At 60.5% G+C, this 16,965-nt stretch overlaps 2 protein-coding genes across 15 annotated transcripts in view; one reads left to right on the top strand and one right to left on the bottom strand.

The window, feature by feature from the left end:
- Positions 1–320, top strand: part of RNF227 (ring finger protein 227) — a 12,406-nt gene extending 12,086 nt beyond the window's left edge. The window contains exon 3 of the mRNA XM_042917123.1: positions 242–320. The gene's annotated coding sequence lies outside the window, so the exon portion shown is untranslated. The remainder of the gene's footprint in view (positions 1–241) is intronic.
- CHD3 (chromodomain helicase DNA binding protein 3) overlaps positions 1–16,965 on the bottom strand; it is a 25,133-nt gene extending 8,168 nt beyond the window's left edge. For 7 of the 14 annotated variants that reach the window (XM_042917101.1, XM_042917112.1, XM_042917109.1 and 4 more), the window contains exons 1-23: positions 16,664–16,965; positions 11,911–12,023; positions 11,221–11,391; positions 10,902–11,026; positions 8,605–8,888; positions 8,257–8,387; positions 7,936–8,086; positions 7,578–7,774; positions 7,038–7,271; positions 6,635–6,838; positions 5,923–6,134; positions 4,889–5,020; positions 4,422–4,521; positions 3,817–4,008; positions 3,477–3,677; positions 2,991–3,128; positions 2,639–2,760; positions 2,309–2,482; positions 2,040–2,181; positions 1,714–1,845; positions 979–1,096; positions 648–772; positions 220–451 (exon numbers count right to left, since the gene is read on the bottom strand). In XM_042917101.1, coding sequence (XP_042773035.1) covers positions 220–451; positions 648–772; positions 979–1,096; positions 1,714–1,845; positions 2,040–2,181; positions 2,309–2,482; positions 2,639–2,760; positions 2,991–3,128; positions 3,477–3,677; positions 3,817–4,008; positions 4,422–4,521; positions 4,889–5,020; positions 5,923–6,134; positions 6,635–6,838; positions 7,038–7,271; positions 7,578–7,774; positions 7,936–8,086; positions 8,257–8,387; positions 8,605–8,888; positions 10,902–11,026; positions 11,221–11,391; positions 11,911–12,023; positions 16,664–16,943 — 3,910 coding nt within the window. In that variant the 5' untranslated portion in view covers positions 16,944–16,965. Of the gene's footprint in view, positions 1–219; positions 452–647; positions 773–978; positions 1,097–1,713; positions 1,846–2,039; positions 2,182–2,308; positions 2,483–2,638; positions 2,761–2,990; positions 3,129–3,476; positions 3,678–3,816; positions 4,009–4,421; positions 4,522–4,888; positions 5,021–5,922; positions 6,135–6,634; positions 6,839–7,037; positions 7,272–7,577; positions 7,775–7,935; positions 8,087–8,256; positions 8,388–8,604; positions 8,889–10,901; positions 11,027–11,220; positions 11,392–11,910; positions 12,024–12,907; positions 13,178–16,663 lie in introns of those variants that run through there. The other 7 variants (XM_042917103.1, XM_042917111.1, XM_042917113.1 and 4 more) reach the window with 5 other exon arrangements.

The following is a 16,965-nucleotide window of genomic DNA, read 5'->3' as shown; positions in this document are numbered from 1 at the left end:
CCTCCAATCTGCTTCCTTTTCCCAGGAGGTCAAAGGGGAGAAGACCCTTTCCCCGGGAGTCTAGAGATTTGTGGTTGTTTTCAACCCTCCGTGTAAGAAGAGAGGCCGACCTTCCTCCCCAGGCTGCACAGGGGAGCGTTTCTGGAAGGGTTTCAGAAGAGAAGTGCTCCCGTGAGGGCAGGGGGCTGCTTTCCAGAAGCCACAGGAAAAGGTTCTCACCCTCGTTCTCATCCTTGAACAGCTCCTCGGTGCCGAACTTGAGGATGTCGTCCAGCTCCTGCTTGGACATGGAGCCCGCCTTGGAGCCCAGCCCAGGCCGCACCACCAGGTGGGTGAGCATCATCTTCCTCTTGGCCACCTGTGTGATGCGCTCCTCCACGGACGCTCGAGTCACAAACCGGTAAATCATCACTTTGTTGGCCTGGCCGATCCGGTGAGCACGGCTGAAGGCCTGCAGGGGCAAGGAGACAGTGGGGATGAACTGGGGTCGGGGGGTGGCAGGGCCTGCGACGCAGCTCACGTGCCTGGGAACGGAGGCTCATCTATTCCCGAGAGCTTCCTTTCTGACCCCAGGACACAACACTCTCCGCCCAGAGCCCACATTTCCTTGCTAACTGGGGCAGAGGCTCCAGGAGGCGAGTTCCCACCTGGATGTCGTTATGAGGGTTCCAGTCGGAATCGAAGATGATGACAGTGTCGGCAGTGGCCAGATTGATGCCCAGGCCCCCGGCCCGGGTGGACAGTAGGAAGCAGAACTGCTGGGCGCCAGGAGCTGGGGGCAGAGAAAGAGGCTAGGCACCTGCTAACTAGCACCTGCTAGAGTTCTGTGCCCCTGCTAACTAGACACTCCTTGACTGCAGACAACCGCACCCCCAGCTCGGAAGCGGGGTGGCAAATAAGTGCCCGCCATGCTGGGAACCTAGGCACAGGAGGCATGGGCCTTGCCCGCACAGTGGGGCCTAGGCCTCTCCCACTCACCATTGAACCGATCGATGGCCTCCTGCCTCAGGGCCCCAGTGATGCCGCCGTCGATGCGCTCATACTTGTAGCCTTCGTAGTCTAAGAAGTCCTCTAGCAGGTCCAACATCTTGGTCATCTATGCCAAGAGAAGAGGATGGAGTCTGGAATGACGGAGCAGCAGGATGGGCCCCGTCTTTACCCCAACCACGATCCCTCCACTTTCCGCCAGCCCCGTCCCGTGCTCCACTGGTGCTGCCTCCCCGCCCGCTCCCTCTCCGTGTTCTTCAAGCCCCACGTGCTGGTCAGACTTGCTGGGCTCAGGATTGTGTCTCCTGAGGCAGAGATTCTCCTCTGAGACCCACCAAAAGGTTTCGGGGAAACCTACGAATGCCCCGAAAATCTGTACGTAACTGTCTGTCCGTGCAGATTTCCAGAGAGCGGACCTATCGCTTTCATCGGATTTGTAAGAGCTCTGGGCTCTCCTGTCCCGCTCCTGGTTAAGAAACAGTTCCAGTCCCAGGGACGACCCTGAGCAGACAGATGACCCACCCTCCCCCTTTCCCCATTTGGCTTAAAAGAAGCCGGCCGACGACTTTCCACAACCTTAGTTAAGAACAGGGATCAGAGGCCAAGATGAATGCAGCCAGACCAGACGCCCTCCAGGGTGTGATCTCCTAGCCTCTCATACCGTGGTGGCCACAGGACCGAGGTAAGGGACCGGCCCGAGGTCAACACAGCTACAGACCGGCTCACCTGCGAGAAGATGAGCACTCGGTGTCCTTGCTCCTTCAGCTTTCGCAGCATCTTCTGCAGCAGCATAAGCTTCCCAGATGCCTTAATAAGTGCCCCACCCTCATAAGCCCCACTGGGCAGTTTGGGGGACTCCTGCAAAGGGAGGAGAAGGGAGGGGAAGATCAGGAAACCCGTTCCCGTGTTCTGACTGTGCCCAGAATGCCCAAAGCCCAAATTCAGCGTCCACGCCTTGCACATTCCCACTCCTCCCAGAAACTCCGTGCCACGCCCCCGCCGCCCCGTTTTCAGAGAGCTAGCGCGCCATCAGCCCCCAGTGCGTGCGTCACCATAGCAGCCACAGGAAAGAGGTAGGGATGGTTGCAGCACTTCTTAAGGTCCATCATGATGTTGAGCAGCGACACCTGGTTCCCACCACCTCGTGAATTCAAGGCCTCAAAGTTCCGAGTCAGGATGTACTTGTAGTATTTCCTAAAGACCAGGGCGCGGAAGACACACAATAAAGGAGGCAGTGATGAGGGCGCCCTGGGTCGCCACGTCCTGGAAAGCTGCCACCAAACCCCAGCCCCGGGTCCAGGTCACCCGGCTCTCAACTCACTTCTGCATGGGGCTCAGCTCCACCCGAACGATGAGCTCCGTCTTGGCTGGCATGTTCTTAAAGACATCAGCCTTGAGCCTCCGCAGCATGTGCGGCCCGAGCAAATCATGCAGTTTCTTAATCTGGTCTTCTTTGGATATGTCAGCAAACTCCTCCAAGAAGCCTTCCAGATTGCTAGCAGCCAGAAGAAGATAAGGAACTGAAAAAGCCCATCAGGTTCTTTGCCCCTGACCTCAGGCTCCATTCTTCACTTAGATGAATCCTCTGCCCACTCAGGTTCCCCGTCCCTCCACTTCTCATCTCTGCAGACCACCCTGCTGAGTCACTTACTTAAACCTCTCGGGGGTGAGGAAGTTAAGCAGATGGAAAAGCTCCTCCAGATTATTCTGCAATGGAGTCCCTGTCAGCAGCAACTTATGATCTATCTTGTAGCCATTGAGGACCCTGAAAAACTAGAAAGGGGGGCAAGGAAAGGCGGGAGAACGGGCCCGTTACTGGCAAGTGGGTGGACCACGGTATCCACTTTTCCGGTTCCCTTTAGGATGAGAGGCCCCGAATCCCTAGTCTGTCCCTCTCTCCCCACCGGAGGTCCCCAGGCATCTTGCCTTCCGGACCACAGGAAGTCCAGAACTTTCCTTTTTAGAAGTAGAGCAGAACTCTGAGCTCTGGGTATCTCGCTCACCTTGGACTGGTTATTCTTGAGCCGATGGGCTTCGTCCACCACAAGGCAGGCCCAGCGGATGGAACCGAGTGCTGCCTGATCAATGGTGATCAGCTCGTACGATGTCAGGAGCACATGGAACTTCACCTGGGCCTCCCTCTGCCAACACAGCCATTGTCCGTTCGGCTGCCACCCGGCACCCAGGCGCCTAGACCTCCACCCCTGTTCTTTACCAGACACCCCATCCTGGCCGTGATTGCCAAAGAGGAGCCAGACGGCCTGTCCTCCAACTTTGACTCCACGCCGGGATTCCTGAACGTGGCCCCCGAACCACCAACACACGGCCAGTGAGGACAGAACGGACGCCCTACGTCTCCAGGACCGGAGAGCAGAAGCGTGAGAGTAGGTGGAGGAAAGGAGGGAGAGCGCCGAGAAACTAAAATCGGGGTTGGGGCAGAGAAATAACAGAGCTGAGGGTCTTAGAGAAGACGAGGTCGAGGGGCCTACCTTCATCTTAAAAGCTTTCTTGCCACCTTTGATGGCGTTGTCTTCGAAGGAAAACTCGTTCTCCCGAATGATGGCCCGGCTGTCCTTGTCCCCCGTGTAGGTCACCACGTAGAACTTGGGTGCCCACATCTGGAACTCCCGCTCCCAGTTAATGATGGTGGAGAGTGGGGCGCTCACCAAGAAGGGACCCTTCGTGTGGCCCTGGGGGTCGAGGGTAGGGGGGACCATCAGTCCGGATGTGACCCCAGTCCTCTGGCTGCCACGCTCCTCCCTGCCATCCTCTGCCCTCGAGGGCCCTCCACTCCCCGCTCTTCCCCTCGGGGGCCCCAGCATCCAGCACCTCCTTATAGAGCGAGTAGAGGAAGACAATGGTCTGTATGGTCTTGCCCAGCCCCATCTCATCGGCCAGGATGGTGTCGGTGCCCTGAGCCCACGAGAAGCGCAGCCAGTTCAAGCCCTCCAGCTGATACATGTGCAGCGTGCCTCCCGTGGCCGTGATAAACCGTGGCTGAGTCTCGTATTTCACCGTGGGCTGTGGAGGCAAGGAGTCCGGATGCTCAAGGGGACGGTCGGGGCCCCTCGGGGTCCTTGGTCTCCTCCGCCCTCGCCCTGGCACCGACGCGGAGGTGGACGACGACTGCCTCCACTAGGCCTGAGCCTGTGAACGTTCTAGTCTCCGGGACCTCCCCCTCGTTCCTGAAAGCCAGCCCCGGCAGCACGACAGAGGTGGCTGGCGGCGGGAGAGCCCTGCGTGCTGCTGCTTCCAGCGGCTTCCTCGCAAACTGCCAGAACTCCCAGCCACTCCCGGGACAAGGCTGGACACAGCAGGGAGGGGCTACCGCTCAGAGAGCTCGCAGAAACTGGGCAGTCCTGTCCACAGCCCCTGGGAAACTGTCCATCAGCGTGGTTCTAGAGACGGGAGACGGGCCAAGTGGGAGGACTCACGTCGTTCGTAGGAGAGCTGGGAGGCCCGTCGCCCTGCAGCTCCTTCTTCTTCTTCTTGTACTTGCGGGGCTGGGCCGGGTCCTCCCCCATAATTAGTTCTCTGGGGACAGAGCGGGTCTGAGCGAGGCCTGCTCCTCGAGTGTTCGCCCTCTTCTGAACCCCTCCAGACCTACATCCCGCTTCCCCTCAACCTGACTTCCTCCCGCTTCCTTTCCCCCAGGCTCCTCGCCATCGCCCCTTCGATTTCACCTCCGGAGCCGACCCTCCCCCGGCCCCAGCACCCTCTTCCCCGTCACTCAGGATCTTCCCTCTGTTCCTCACGCCGCCTCTTTACCGGCCCCACCGCGGACGACCCCGCCCTCGCACCAGGTGGGGCGCCTGTCCCTACTGTACCTCCGCTCAGCCTAAGGGTCAGCGTTCACGCCCCGGCCCCAGACCCCCTCTGGCCCACGACCTGCCTCCCTCACCGGTGTCGCCAGTAGCTTTGCTTGTGCTCCTCGTATTCAGGGATGTTCATTTCATCTTCCTCCCACGTGGACTGGTCGTACGGCAGGTCTCTCCATTTCACCAGATAGTGGTAATTCCCCTTCTTATCCACACTGTGGGGCAGAAGGCCAAGAGGGGTAGCAGGAGGAGAAAAAGAACATGGACCAAATAGACGGAAATCGTTAACAAACGCGGTCAGCAGCAAACACGTAGCATCTGTCACCTCATCCTCAACGGCGGGACACTGCAGGGGAACGCAGGATGGCCGAAGACCGCCCTAACTTTTTCCGGATGGCTTCTTAACGATCAACTATCAGGGCCGTCTGGGTGGCTCGGTCGGTTAAATGCCTGACACTTGGTCGCGGCTCGGGTCATGATCTCGTGGTTCGTGAGTTCAGACCCCACGCTGGGGTCTGCTTGGGATTCTCTCTGTCCTCCCACCCCCCCACTCTGCCCCTTCCCATTTGTGCTCGCTCTCAAAATAAAGACTTCAAAAAAATTTAAAAATCAACTATCAGAAAACATCCCTGGGCTTCTATATCGTTTGTTCGTCTCATCACTATCGACTGAATGCCTATGAGGGGTGAGGCACCGTCCCGGGCAGGGGTGATCCAGCAGTGAACAAAACAGACAAGTGACCCTGTTCTCACGAAGCTCACATTCTGCCGTGGAAGGCAGCAACGAAATGGGTGAACACCTAGAATAACGCCGGGAGGTAACAAGTCCCGCGAAGGAAGGACTGCTACCACAAACAGTGGCCTGGCTAAACCACGCTTTCCACGTTTGCTTTCGTGCCCCGACACCCAGACTCGCGTGTCATTAGATTAGAGGCGACGACAGAAGAGTCGTGCCCGCCCGGACTCTCCTCCTGGTCTGTCCCATTGAGGACACAGGCCCAAAGGGAGTCATCCAGCGGGAGCAGGCGTTTGGTTCCCGGACAAATATGAACGCGGGGCCACGGCCGCCACCACGAGCGGCCCAGCCTGGCAGGCCTGCCCACGGGCCACAGGCTCACCTGTGGTTGATGATGCGGTGGACGGTCATCCACTCCGGCTTGATACCAAAGCGATAGTACTTTTCCTCCATCTCCGCGTAGTGTGGGTCCTTCACCTTGCGCTTGTCGCTCTTCCCGTCGTCCTCGCCAGAGCCATAGTCCAGCGGCGGGGGCTCGTCCATGTCGTTCTTCCGCTGGTAGTTCCGGTACATCACCAAGTGGAAGATTTCCAACTGATGGGACGCAGAGGACGGGGGAGAGATGGTCCCGGCATCCGAAGAGGACACAGTGGGGTGGGGGGTCAGGGAAGGGCCCTGGGGGGGGAGCGGCCCCGGGGAAGGGGCTGTGAAAGGGGGCGAGACACGCGGAAAGCCAAAGCGGGAGAACGGACAGTGCGCGAGGCAGAACAGGCAGGGCCTGGCGAGGGCCTAACGAGCAAAAGGACGCAGGGAAGAGGTCAGCAAGATTGAGCGTGCTGGTAACACGTGCTTACAGACACAGAAGGACAGTGAGCTAAGGAAGACTAGGTTTTCTCGGAGGAGGAAAGCTAAGGGAGGCCGACGTGAACAGGATTGGAGAGCCAGAGAACCACACGTGGAGACAACGGCAGGAGGAGGGCCAGAGGCCTAGCGTGAGGGCGAGCGAGGGGTGTGGGACCGCGGCGCCCGAGGGGCGAGCGAGTGACAGCAGCGGCCAAGGGGGTGACAGGAGGGGGAGAGGAGGGGCCTCGTACCTGAAGCTCCTTGGCCCAGGAGCAGTGCCAGTAGGACAGTCCCACCCACTTGACGAAGAACTCTCGCTCGGATCGGCCTTGAAGGGGGCGGGGGGGCGGGGCATCCGGGTTCCCATCCGCCTGTTGGGGCGCCGGCACCGACACGGGTGGCTCCCCCCACCGCCAATGCAGGATCTTCTGCACGCGGCCTTTCAGCACGGGGCACTTGGGGGGGAGACACGCGCGAGGAGGAGACACAGAGGCAAACACAGCCCAGCGTTAGAGCAGGAGAACAGGGGCCCCACGGGGGAGTCAAAGGGCAAGGGAGGGGAGGGGAGGGGAGAGGAGAGCGCTGGGTGTCTGGATCCCAGAGAGGGGAGAGGAGTCAGGCCGCCAGTAGACGCTGTGGGGCGGGCGCACTCACTGTGCATCGGGGACACAGCCATTCACCGTTGGGGATGTCAGGCAGGGGCGGGTTCAGACAGTGGATGTGGTAGGAAGAAATGCAAGCGTCACAGCACAGGAGCTCGCCGCCATCCTTGCACACGCGACAGTACTCCATGTGGTCGTCCTCCTCCTCCTTCTCCCCTTCCTCCTCTCCCTCCTCCTCGTACTCCTCCTCCTCCTCCTTGGCCTCCCACTGGACCCCCTCCTTCTCCTGGGAGGCCAGGGACAGACAGAGACAGGTGGAAGGAAGGACGTGAGCGGCGAGACCGGAAGCCAGAGGCCAAGACGGGCCACCTAAACCCTAGAGGCGCGGAGGAGGTGGGTGCGAACGAAGGGGCGGGACACCTCAGTTTCCGAGGCCGTGGATTCGGGTGGCGGAGGCGGAGGGGGCGAGGAACCAGGATGCCGGGACCTCACACGTCTGGCACCGAACAACCCAAGCATGGAGGGGAGGGGTGGCGGGCAGGAAGAAGATGGGGGGGTGGGGCTGGGGTCCCTGAGGGCACCGCGTACTCACGCAGTGGGGGCAGCTCCATTTGCCCTCAGGAGCCCGGTCAAGCTCAGGATCAAGGCAGACGAGGTGGTAGGCACGAGGGCAGGTGTCGCACAGAATGATTTCCCCGCCCTGCTGGCACACCTCACAGTAATCCTGGTGGTCCGTCTCGTAGCCGTCAACCTCGTCCTCCCCGGCCACTGCGGGACAGCCCAGGACTGCTGCGCGCACCAGGGGAGGCACGGGGCACGGAGAGAGAAGGAGAGAGGGAGGACGGGGAGAGAGAAGGGTTGAATAAAGGAGACAGCGTGGAAAAACGAAGATCACGGACGAACGGCAGGAAGGCAGGCTGTCAAAACCACACACAGCGAGCACCCCTCACCCTTCTTCTTCTTCCTCCCTGGCCGGCCTCTCTTTAGCTTCTTGGTGCGGACAGGGCCATCAGGCCGGCCCGAGGCGCTGTGGACGCTGCCGCTGTCCAGGTCTGACTCCTCAGCCTCGGGTTCAGGGCCCTCGTCGCTCTGAAAGACATACTGCCCATAGCCCCGTGGTGGTCAGGGAGGCCGGCTTCACGCCGCTGCCCGCCCCAGGCCTCTGGCTCCTGTTCCGGCTTCCCTCGTGGACCCCTGCGTCCGGACCCCCAGCCCTGGACACACCCCCCCCCCTCCTCCCCAGTGCTCAGCGGACTTCAGGGGCCGCTCACCGAGCCTCCCTTCTTCCGCTTGCCACCCAGCAGCCCTAGTTTGATTTTGAGTGGCGCCATCTTCTTTCCCCGAAGCTTCTTGCGTCCGTCGGGCACTCGGGGGCTCTTACTCCGCCTTTTATGGCCTGGACCTGAACGAGGAGTGGGGTGAGGGAGAAAGAGCAGAGGTCACGACACCCTGGAATGACGGAGGTCACGGGGGCCTCTGGTCTCCCTGCAGCCTCTTCCTGGAAAGCGTCTCTGCGGTGACAGTCAGGGCCAAGGAGACAAGACAGTCGTATGCTCTAATCTGAGGCTGCGCAGTCGGGACAGCGGGGTGGCCGTTGTTCTGAGGGAAGAGTTCCTCACCTTTGCCCTCTTTGGTTTTGGCTCTTCGGATGGGTGGGGGCTGGGTATCAGCAGAAGGAGGTGCTGGAAGGGTGGGGGGTCCGGAAGGTGCTACGGGGGCGGTCGATGAGACGGCAGCTGACACCTGCTCAGCCACAGCTGCGGCCGCCGCCGCCGCGGCCGCCGCCACGGCAGCTGCCGACCCCTTGAAGGGGTTGTTGGCACTGAACTCTCTCCATTTGGCCCCAAGGATGGTCATCATCTTAGACATCGGGATCTTAGGATTCTTCTTCGCAATCAGGGGCCTGGAAACATAGAAGCAGAAGACTCGGAACCTTCCCAGATGGTCCGGGAACACTGCCATTTCCCCTCAGCAACCAAGTCTGTGAACGAGCTAGAGTTCCTGGGTGGCGAAAATACGGCCTGTTAGGAATGAGGTCACTTTAAGTTTTTTGTTTTTCTTTTTACATTTACTTATTTTTGAGAGACAGAGTGAAACGGAGCACAAGCGGAGGAGGAGCAGAGAGAGAAGGAGACACAGAATCCGAAGCAGGCTCCAGGCTCTGAGCAAGTGTTCGGTACAGAGCCTGATGCGGGACTCGAACCCACGAACCGTGAGATCATGACCTGAGCCGAAGTCTGACACTTAACCACCCGACTGAGCCACCCAGGTGCCCCAGGAATGAGGTCACTTTAAAAGTAAAGAAGAAGCCGTTAAAAAAAAAATTAAAAAAAAAAAAAAAAAAAAAGAAGGGGCGACTGGGTGGCTCAGTCGGTTAAGCGTCCAACTTCAGCTCAGGTCACGATCTCACGGTCCGTGAGTTCGAGCCCCGCGTCGGGCTCTGGGCTGATGGCTCAGAGCCTGGAGCCTGCTTTGGATTCTGTGTCTCCCTCTCTCTCTGCCCCTCCCCCGTTCATGCTCTGTCTCTCTCTCTCTGTCTCAAAAATAAATAAACGTTAAAAAAAATTTTTTTTAAGTAAATAAGAAGCTTAAAAGAAAAAAAAAATAAACAAAAAATATAAAAAAAGGGAAAAAGAAAACAAATTCTCAGAAAATAACAAAGGATGAAACAAACAAAAAAAGATATCAGTAAAGATACTTAGACTATCTGACAGTTCATAGAACACTTTCTCATGCATCATGCCTTTCATACTCAAGATAATACTGCATTGCATGTAGGGGCACCTGGGTGGCTCAGTCGGTTAAGTGTCTGACCTCGGCTCAGGTCATGATCTCACAACTTGTGAGTTCGAGCCCTGCCTTAGGCTCTGTGCTGACAGCTCAGAGCCTGGAGCTTGATTCTGGGTCTCCCTCTCTCTCAGCCCTTCCCCAGCTCACACTCTCTCTCAAAAGCAAATAAACGTTAAGGAAAAACTATTTTTTAATTAATACTGCATGTTGCCAACATCCTCTGCATTTTTCTAGTAAGCTCCAGGGGCCCTGATGAATGGGTGCCAGCAGGTGGAGCCCAAAGGGTGGCAGGTGGAGCTCTGTGGTGGGGTGTTAAAAGTCTCATGACGACACAGGTGACCTCGGTGATCACAAAAGCACTGTCCTAAGCAGTGAGGCAGGGGAGACACAGTACCGAGGACAGCTACCCAGTATGGCACACTCCCCGGAGGGGCCGGGGCCGGCGGGGCCTGGGAAGACCCTGAGAGTGCCCTGGGCTTTCTTTACCCCAGCAACTCCCCGCAAGACCCCCTATGAGGGACATGGTGTGACGGGGCTGATTTTACAGACTCAGAAACTGAACTTTAAAGAAGAAACTGGGCCCCAGACGGAGCCAGGACCTGTACCCGCAGAGGACTCCACTATTTAAAGCGCCTGCTCCCCGGAAGGCCTGTCCACTCTGGCCTGTTCTACTTGGGGCGTCACTGAAGCTCAGTTTCCCCAGCCAGCGATGCGTTCTCCATGCTCGCGGGGTCCTGAGGAAGGGCCGGAGGCCTGGATAACCAGGCAATCGGGCCACACTGATATTCTCTCTGAGCCTCAGTCTAGAGAGAAGTGACTCGGGAAAACTGGGTCTGTCGGCCCTCGCTGTGCTCTGTCGCTAGAGAGTTTTCTCACCTAGCACAGGAATGACACCCAACCCCCACCCCCCCCCCCCCGCCGCCCCACCCCGTGCAGGGGTCCTGCCTGGGGTCCCTGGGTCTGTAGGAGTCTGGGACATCTCTGGAGTTCTGTGCGCGGTTTTGTGTGTCTGCGCTGTGCATTTCTCTGGGGAGCAGTCTCTTAGCCTTTATCTCGACTCTAGAGGGGTTCAGGGCCTCCCTAAGTGAACGCGTCTGGTCACCAGGACGCGCCAGCCCTCCCGCACCTCATGAACTGGCTGAAGGCTTTGTAGTTGGTGAGCGTGTGGTAATCCTCCTCGGAGAACACGTGCTCCACATCCTCCAGGCCCCAGGTCAGCAGCAGAGTCGCTGACGACTTCTGTTCTACCTGCTGGGAGACACGAAGCTTCAGGGAGGCAGGTGCTTCCGCAGCCCCCACGCTGGCCCCCCTCCCCCGCCCCCACCATCCCACCGACCCACCGGCTCTCCAGCCCATCCCCGTACAGCCCCTCCACGGCGCACCCCTCCTTGCGGCCCTCCCTCGCTCCCCGGGGCCTGTCCCCCTGGTTCCCGAATCCCACTTACCTTTTGCGCCCCGTCGCCCTCCCCCTTTTTCCGCCGCTTTGTCTTCTTCTCCTTTTTTTCTCTGTGCTTCCGTCTCCGTTTCCGACCTGGTCCGGTTCCATATTCACTGCCTCCGCTCTCTGACTTCTCCCGGTACTCATCTCGCTCAGAGCCAAATTCCTCCTCACTGTCCTAAGGGAGGGGAAGTAAAAATAACATTTCTCCAGTCCCACCACGTGCCAGGAACTGTTCTTAGCACACAACGTGCACCGTCTCTCTTTTCGTCTTCCCGACAGATCCCTGGAGATAGTAACTCGTCTATTTTTATCCACTTTTTTTTTTTTTGGCAGATGAGGAAACTGAGGCACGGACAACTAAACAAGCCGCCAAGAAGGCACAGAACTACCAGGTTCCCGTTGGCCTCCGCAGCCTCTGCTCTCAACTGCTACTCCCTGCTGCTAAGGCAAGTCCCGGGGGCAGCTGGGCTCTTACTGGGTTGTGGGGAGTGAGGCTAGTCAGCCCCCCCACCCCGGCCGCCGCCCCCTGCCCTCACCATCCACGAGCTCCAGGCCAGCAAGAGCAGGGAGGGGCGTCAGACCTCCCTGAGTTCAGGATCCCCCCACCCTCGGTAATGGGGACCAGAGGTAACGCGGGTCTCCGAGAACAGGTCTGCCGAGCCTCGCTGTGGAGACGGGAGTCCTCGACACTCACGAGCTTCTTGCGTTTTCGGGGCTTCCCTGGCTTGTTCTCCTTCTGCTTCTTGGGTCCTCGTTTTCTCTTCTTCACGCCCAAGGCCGAAGGCAGCAGCCGAAGGTCGTCCTTATCTTTGGAGCGGAGAGCACCAGAAACCCTGAGCCTCCGGTCTCGGCGGCCCCTAGACCTCACCCTCCCTCACCTCTTCTGTTCCCAACTCTCCAGGAACTCGGCCACGAACTCCTCCAAACCTTGCCTCCCTTCGCTGCATGCGCACAGAGAGTGCTTCGAGTACTCTGGGGCGCTTGGGTTCTGAATGGGAGGTCAGGGGTCAGGAGGGAAGAGCAGCCAAACCACTCCCTCCTCTCCCCTCCTACTAACAAGGGAGCAGGCTCTAGGCCATGGGCTCTGACTGTGGCAGGTCCTTTCAGACGCCGCCAGGGCCCCTCCTGCGTTCCCCCTCGCTCAGCCAGCTGGCATCCTGCCCAGGAACCGGGGAAGCCATGCCCAGCTGCTGGCCTGGCCTGACCCCAGCACTTGGAGTGGGGAGACACAAGCTGGCAGCTCCCTAAGCCAGATGCTGAGAGGGGAGAGCCAAAGGTGGACACCTGGGTTCTCACACTAACACCCCGGGGCCCTCACATCCTTTTTGCCACGAGGGAGGCCTCTATTTATGTTTCCGCAGACGATCGCCAAGCCTCCTGTCACCCCAACACGGCCTTGGAGGAAAAGCAGTCCTCGCCAGTCATTTTCACGTCTTGCCCACAGGACCGCAGTGTCTAGCTCCTTCGTCACACCCTGACCCTACGAAAGTCTCCACAACTCCCTGAACATTCCTCCTCTTCCCAAGTAGCCTGGAACCCTCCCTCAGATCTATTTCCATACCCCTGCTCTCTTAGAGAGCTCGGGGGCCCCACCCTTTGTCCCCTGGTCTCACCCTTCGTCTCCAAATTTAGTCCCATTCACACAGAAGCCGCGAGGGAGACCCAAACAAAGATACGAGACAAAGACACACCCTGCACGTGCGTCCTCCAAGGCACCAGCACTTGAACATACTGGTGAGCGCAAATCCAGAGGTCAGCCTGTACCTGCAAAGGGCTAGGTCCCTGGCTTTCTCCCCAGGCAGGGGCGGGGGGGGGTGCTTCCCTGATGCCCCCCCACCCCCGTTTCTCCATGACCCCTGCCAGTCTGGGGAAGACACTGATGGCCTCCCTCCCCCCTCCAGCAAGCACCAGCCTAACCAGCCAGACCTGTCCCAGCTGGGCCGAGGCAGCCATGCAGGAGGAAAGCCTGGGCCTGGGCCTGGGCCTGGCCCAGCCCCTTGCTCTAGGACACACAATCCTTCGTGGCACAAGGGCCAAGGGGAAATTAGCCACAATTAACAGGGCTTCCACTGCCTCAGGATCCCAGCACCTCCTTCCTCAATGTCACTCGTCCTCAAGACATCCCGCGTCCCCCTGGTGCAGGGAGGCATTCTAGGACGGGGCTGGGGGCGGGGGGAGCCCGCAAAGGGCCCCGGGGCCGTGAAGTCGGCTTGCGGGCTGGAGTAGGAAGTCACCGAGCCGCCCTGCCCCGTGGCCAGCTCGCCCTAACCCCCCCAGACGTGGGTTAATGTGAACATGGAAACGGGAGGCCGCCGGGGCGGTGGCGAGGGCAGGCCAACTGGCTCCGCATCAGGGAAGAGGCCCCGGGCCGCCACCCGCCCCGCCGGGGATGGGGGCACCTGCCCCGGGACCTCGCCGCCAGTTCACCGCACTCCCCGCCCCGGCAGGAGGCTCCCGGACTCGGGGTGGGGGTTGGGGGGGGGAGGACGGCGGCGGCGGGGAGAGGCGGGGAGCAACGGCGAGGAAAGGAAAGGGAGGGCAATAAAGCAAATCCAAGTCCCAACCTCGGTCTCAGCAGCCACTCAATGCTGGCCGGGCGCCCAGACTCTCCCACACCCCGGCTCCGAGCCCGGAGCGGGCGGGGGCGGAGGGCGGCGCGCGGCGGGGGCGGGGCCAGGCGCGCCAGGGAGGCGGGAGGGGGGAGGCGGGAGGAGCCAGGCCCCGGGCCGCGCCTCCCGCCCGCCCCGCTCCCCTCCTAATCTCGCCATCAATCTCTCACACATATATTTATTTTTTCTCAAATTCCCCTCCCTCCCCCACAACGCACCACCATAATAGGTCTGTTGCACATGCGTACTGCACGCAGGGGGTGGGTTTGTATTTTCAGACCTTTTGCAAAGAAACTACCAGAATTTTCCGCACCACCCACAATCATTCCCCACCCCCACCCCCACGGAATCACATCTATATATTATGTTATATTATTTCTCGAGACTTGCCAGAAGGGGGAGGGAGAAGAAATGAGTTTTTGGGCTTCCTGCTCCCTTCCCCCACCAACACGAGCGCTATTATTTTAGACGTTTAACAATGTAAGGAGCTGAGAGGGGGGAAGGGATCAAACTGGTCTTGGGTAAGAATGTAAAACAAAATGGTGAGAATCAAAGCAGAATGAAAAACAATAGACCTCGGATACGTCCAAAGTCATATTCTGCAGAAGGCTAAGGGGGGGCGGCCCGCACAAATTTCCTTCGAGGAGGCTTATTTTGCCCACACTTCAGGCAGACAGAAATAACGAGCGAACTAAAAATATTTTCCCCAAAGTTTTGCCTCAGAAAGTCATCTGGGGGGTGCATCTGGGTCACTCCTTTGACTCGGAGGGCTGGGGCGGGGAGGGTAACACAGCCCTGGGAGAGCGGGGAGGTGGGTTTTCACTGCAAATACAAATTTAAAAAAAAATTTTTTTTGACGTTTCTCCCCGGCTATTCGGAGAGCAGGGGGGAAAGGGGGAGGGAGAACTGACACAAAGACCCACCTCGACCTCAGATTCTTTCATGCTCCTCTCTCCCTCCCGTACCCAAATCCGGGATCAAAGACCCCCAAATGCCACATTCTAAGTTCGCAGCACAAATAGGTGAGAGCCGCCAGTGCCCTAACACAACCTGACATCCTTCCTTTCCCTCTTTTTAGCTCGTCTGCTGTGTCCCAGGCGCCCCCCTACCCACGATCCTTTATTCCTTTCCCCTCTTGCAGATCCCTGGGTTCTCTGGGATAACTTTCTAAAAACTTTTCCCTTTTTCAGACAAGCCTGGGGTGGAGGAGGGTCCTGTTTCCATCAGACACGCATTCTCCTGCCCCCCCCCCCCCCCCGCCAAGAAGGCACCCCACCCTCCCTCAAAGCTTGTCTCAACCCAAGGGGAACATTTGCTGCATAAACCACACAGATCAATATGACAGTTTTACAAAGAGCGTGATGTGAGACGTCTTGAAGTTTGGTGCATTTGTGCTTCATGTCACCCAGGGGCCTGGGGGTGTGGATGTCCCCTTTCATCCCCAAGCAGAAAATGTGAACACCCTGAGGATGCTCCCCTATCCACAAGAAGATTAAAAATCAGTCCACTAGGAGGGTGGTCTGAGTGGGGCCACTGCTGTCTTCCCCCCCCCGCCCCCCCTCCATGCGACGCGGCGGTCTGTCCCTTCCACCACCGGTGGAAATGCCCAGAGCGAGCCGGGGGACTTATCCCGGGGGAGGGGTGCTGAGCGACGGTCAAGCTGCAGCACAGCTGGGTGGGCAGTTCACGCCCCCCAGCGTGATCAAGGTGCGGGTGGTTTCCGCGAGAGAGTGAGTGACAGTGAATGGCAGCCACGTGAGAGTCACAGCTGGGCAGCTCGGCCACCCCAGACTGCCGGGGTCACGCTGGGCACCCCCCCCCCCCACCCCCCCGCACTTGACACAAAAGAGCCCGGAGCAGACTGGAGATAGAGGGGGTGGAGTTGGGGGCATCTGGTTTCTCAGGCACTCTCCCCTCACTCCCCAATCTTAAAGGAGTGCTCTCCCTACGGCGAGCTGGGGGGGGAGGGGGGGGGAGCGGGAGAGGCGGTAGGCTCAGGTCTGACTCCAGGAAGTGGTCCGCCTGGAGTGTGGCCACCACCTGCCCCTGGTCGCCAGCCGCCCACAAACATTCACACGACCCCTCCCCCACGTGCCACCGCACGCCCCGGAGTTGGCGGGCGCTGAGGTCCCCGCAGGTGGGGGTCCGACGGACACCGACCCCCCCCCCAATCCCCGTCTCCCCAACTCCTGGCGGGGGGGGAGGTTGGCACCACGGTCCGCTCCACACGCGGAGAGCCCCGGTTACCTCAGTGCCACCCCACTCCGGCCGGAGCTCGGGGGGCGCCCGCGCGGCCGCCCCTCCCCCACGCGCCCCTCCTCCACGCCGCCGTCCGGCCGCCAGGGTCTCCGCGGTCCCTCGCTCGGCCAGGGAGGGGGCCCTGGCTTCGCCGCGGCCGTTTCCTGCCTACCCCCTCCCCGCCGAGGGTAAAAAAAAAAAAAAATCTCCTCCTCCTCCTCCCCCGAAAGCCGCGACCGAGTGGCCCGGTCCGCGCGCGCAGCTCGCGCCCAGCGCTCTCCAGCCGGGGCGGCGGCGGAGACGGCGGCGGCGGCGGCGGGCGGCGGCGGGCGGCGGCGGCGGCGGCGGCGGCGGGGGAGGGGTGCGGCGGGGGAGGGGAAGAGGCCTGGCCCCGCGGCCGCCCGCCGCCGCCCGCCGCCGCCGCCGCCGCCCCGGCCCGCCCGGCCCGCCGCGGGGCCACGGGCCCGACACGGCGCCCCGGATTCGCCTCGGCTCGGCCGCGCGGTGGGTGCCTCGCCCCCGCCCGGCCTCGCGCGCCCGCGGCTCCCGCTCGGGCTGGGGGGCGGGTGGGGGGAGGCGGGAGTCGGGGCGGCCGCTTACCTGGCGGCGGGGGCGGCGGCGGCGGCGGCGGCGGGGGCAGCGGCGGCGGCGGCGGCGGCGGCGGGAAGAGGTGGCAGCCGGGGGGGCTGTGGCGGTCGCGGCCCCGGTCGTGGCCCGGCCCGCGCCCGAGCACTCCCTCGTCGTCGTCCTCCTCGTAGTCCTCGTCGGCCGCCTCCACCTCCTCCTCCTCCTCGTCGCCCTCTTCTTCCTCCTCTTCTTCCTCCTCCGACACCACCATCTCCTCCTCCTCCTCCTCCTCGTCCCTCAGAGGGGAAGCCATCCTGTGGCTCTGGCCCCCCCAC

The sequence above is a fragment of the Panthera leo genome, chromosome E1 (genome assembly GCF_018350215.1).
Source record: "Panthera leo isolate Ple1 chromosome E1, P.leo_Ple1_pat1.1, whole genome shotgun sequence".
In the NCBI taxonomy this organism is placed as follows: domain Eukaryota; kingdom Metazoa; phylum Chordata; class Mammalia; order Carnivora; family Felidae; genus Panthera; species Panthera leo.
Note: the sequence above shows the minus strand (reverse complement) of the source record. Positions and strands in the feature narration are given on the sequence as shown.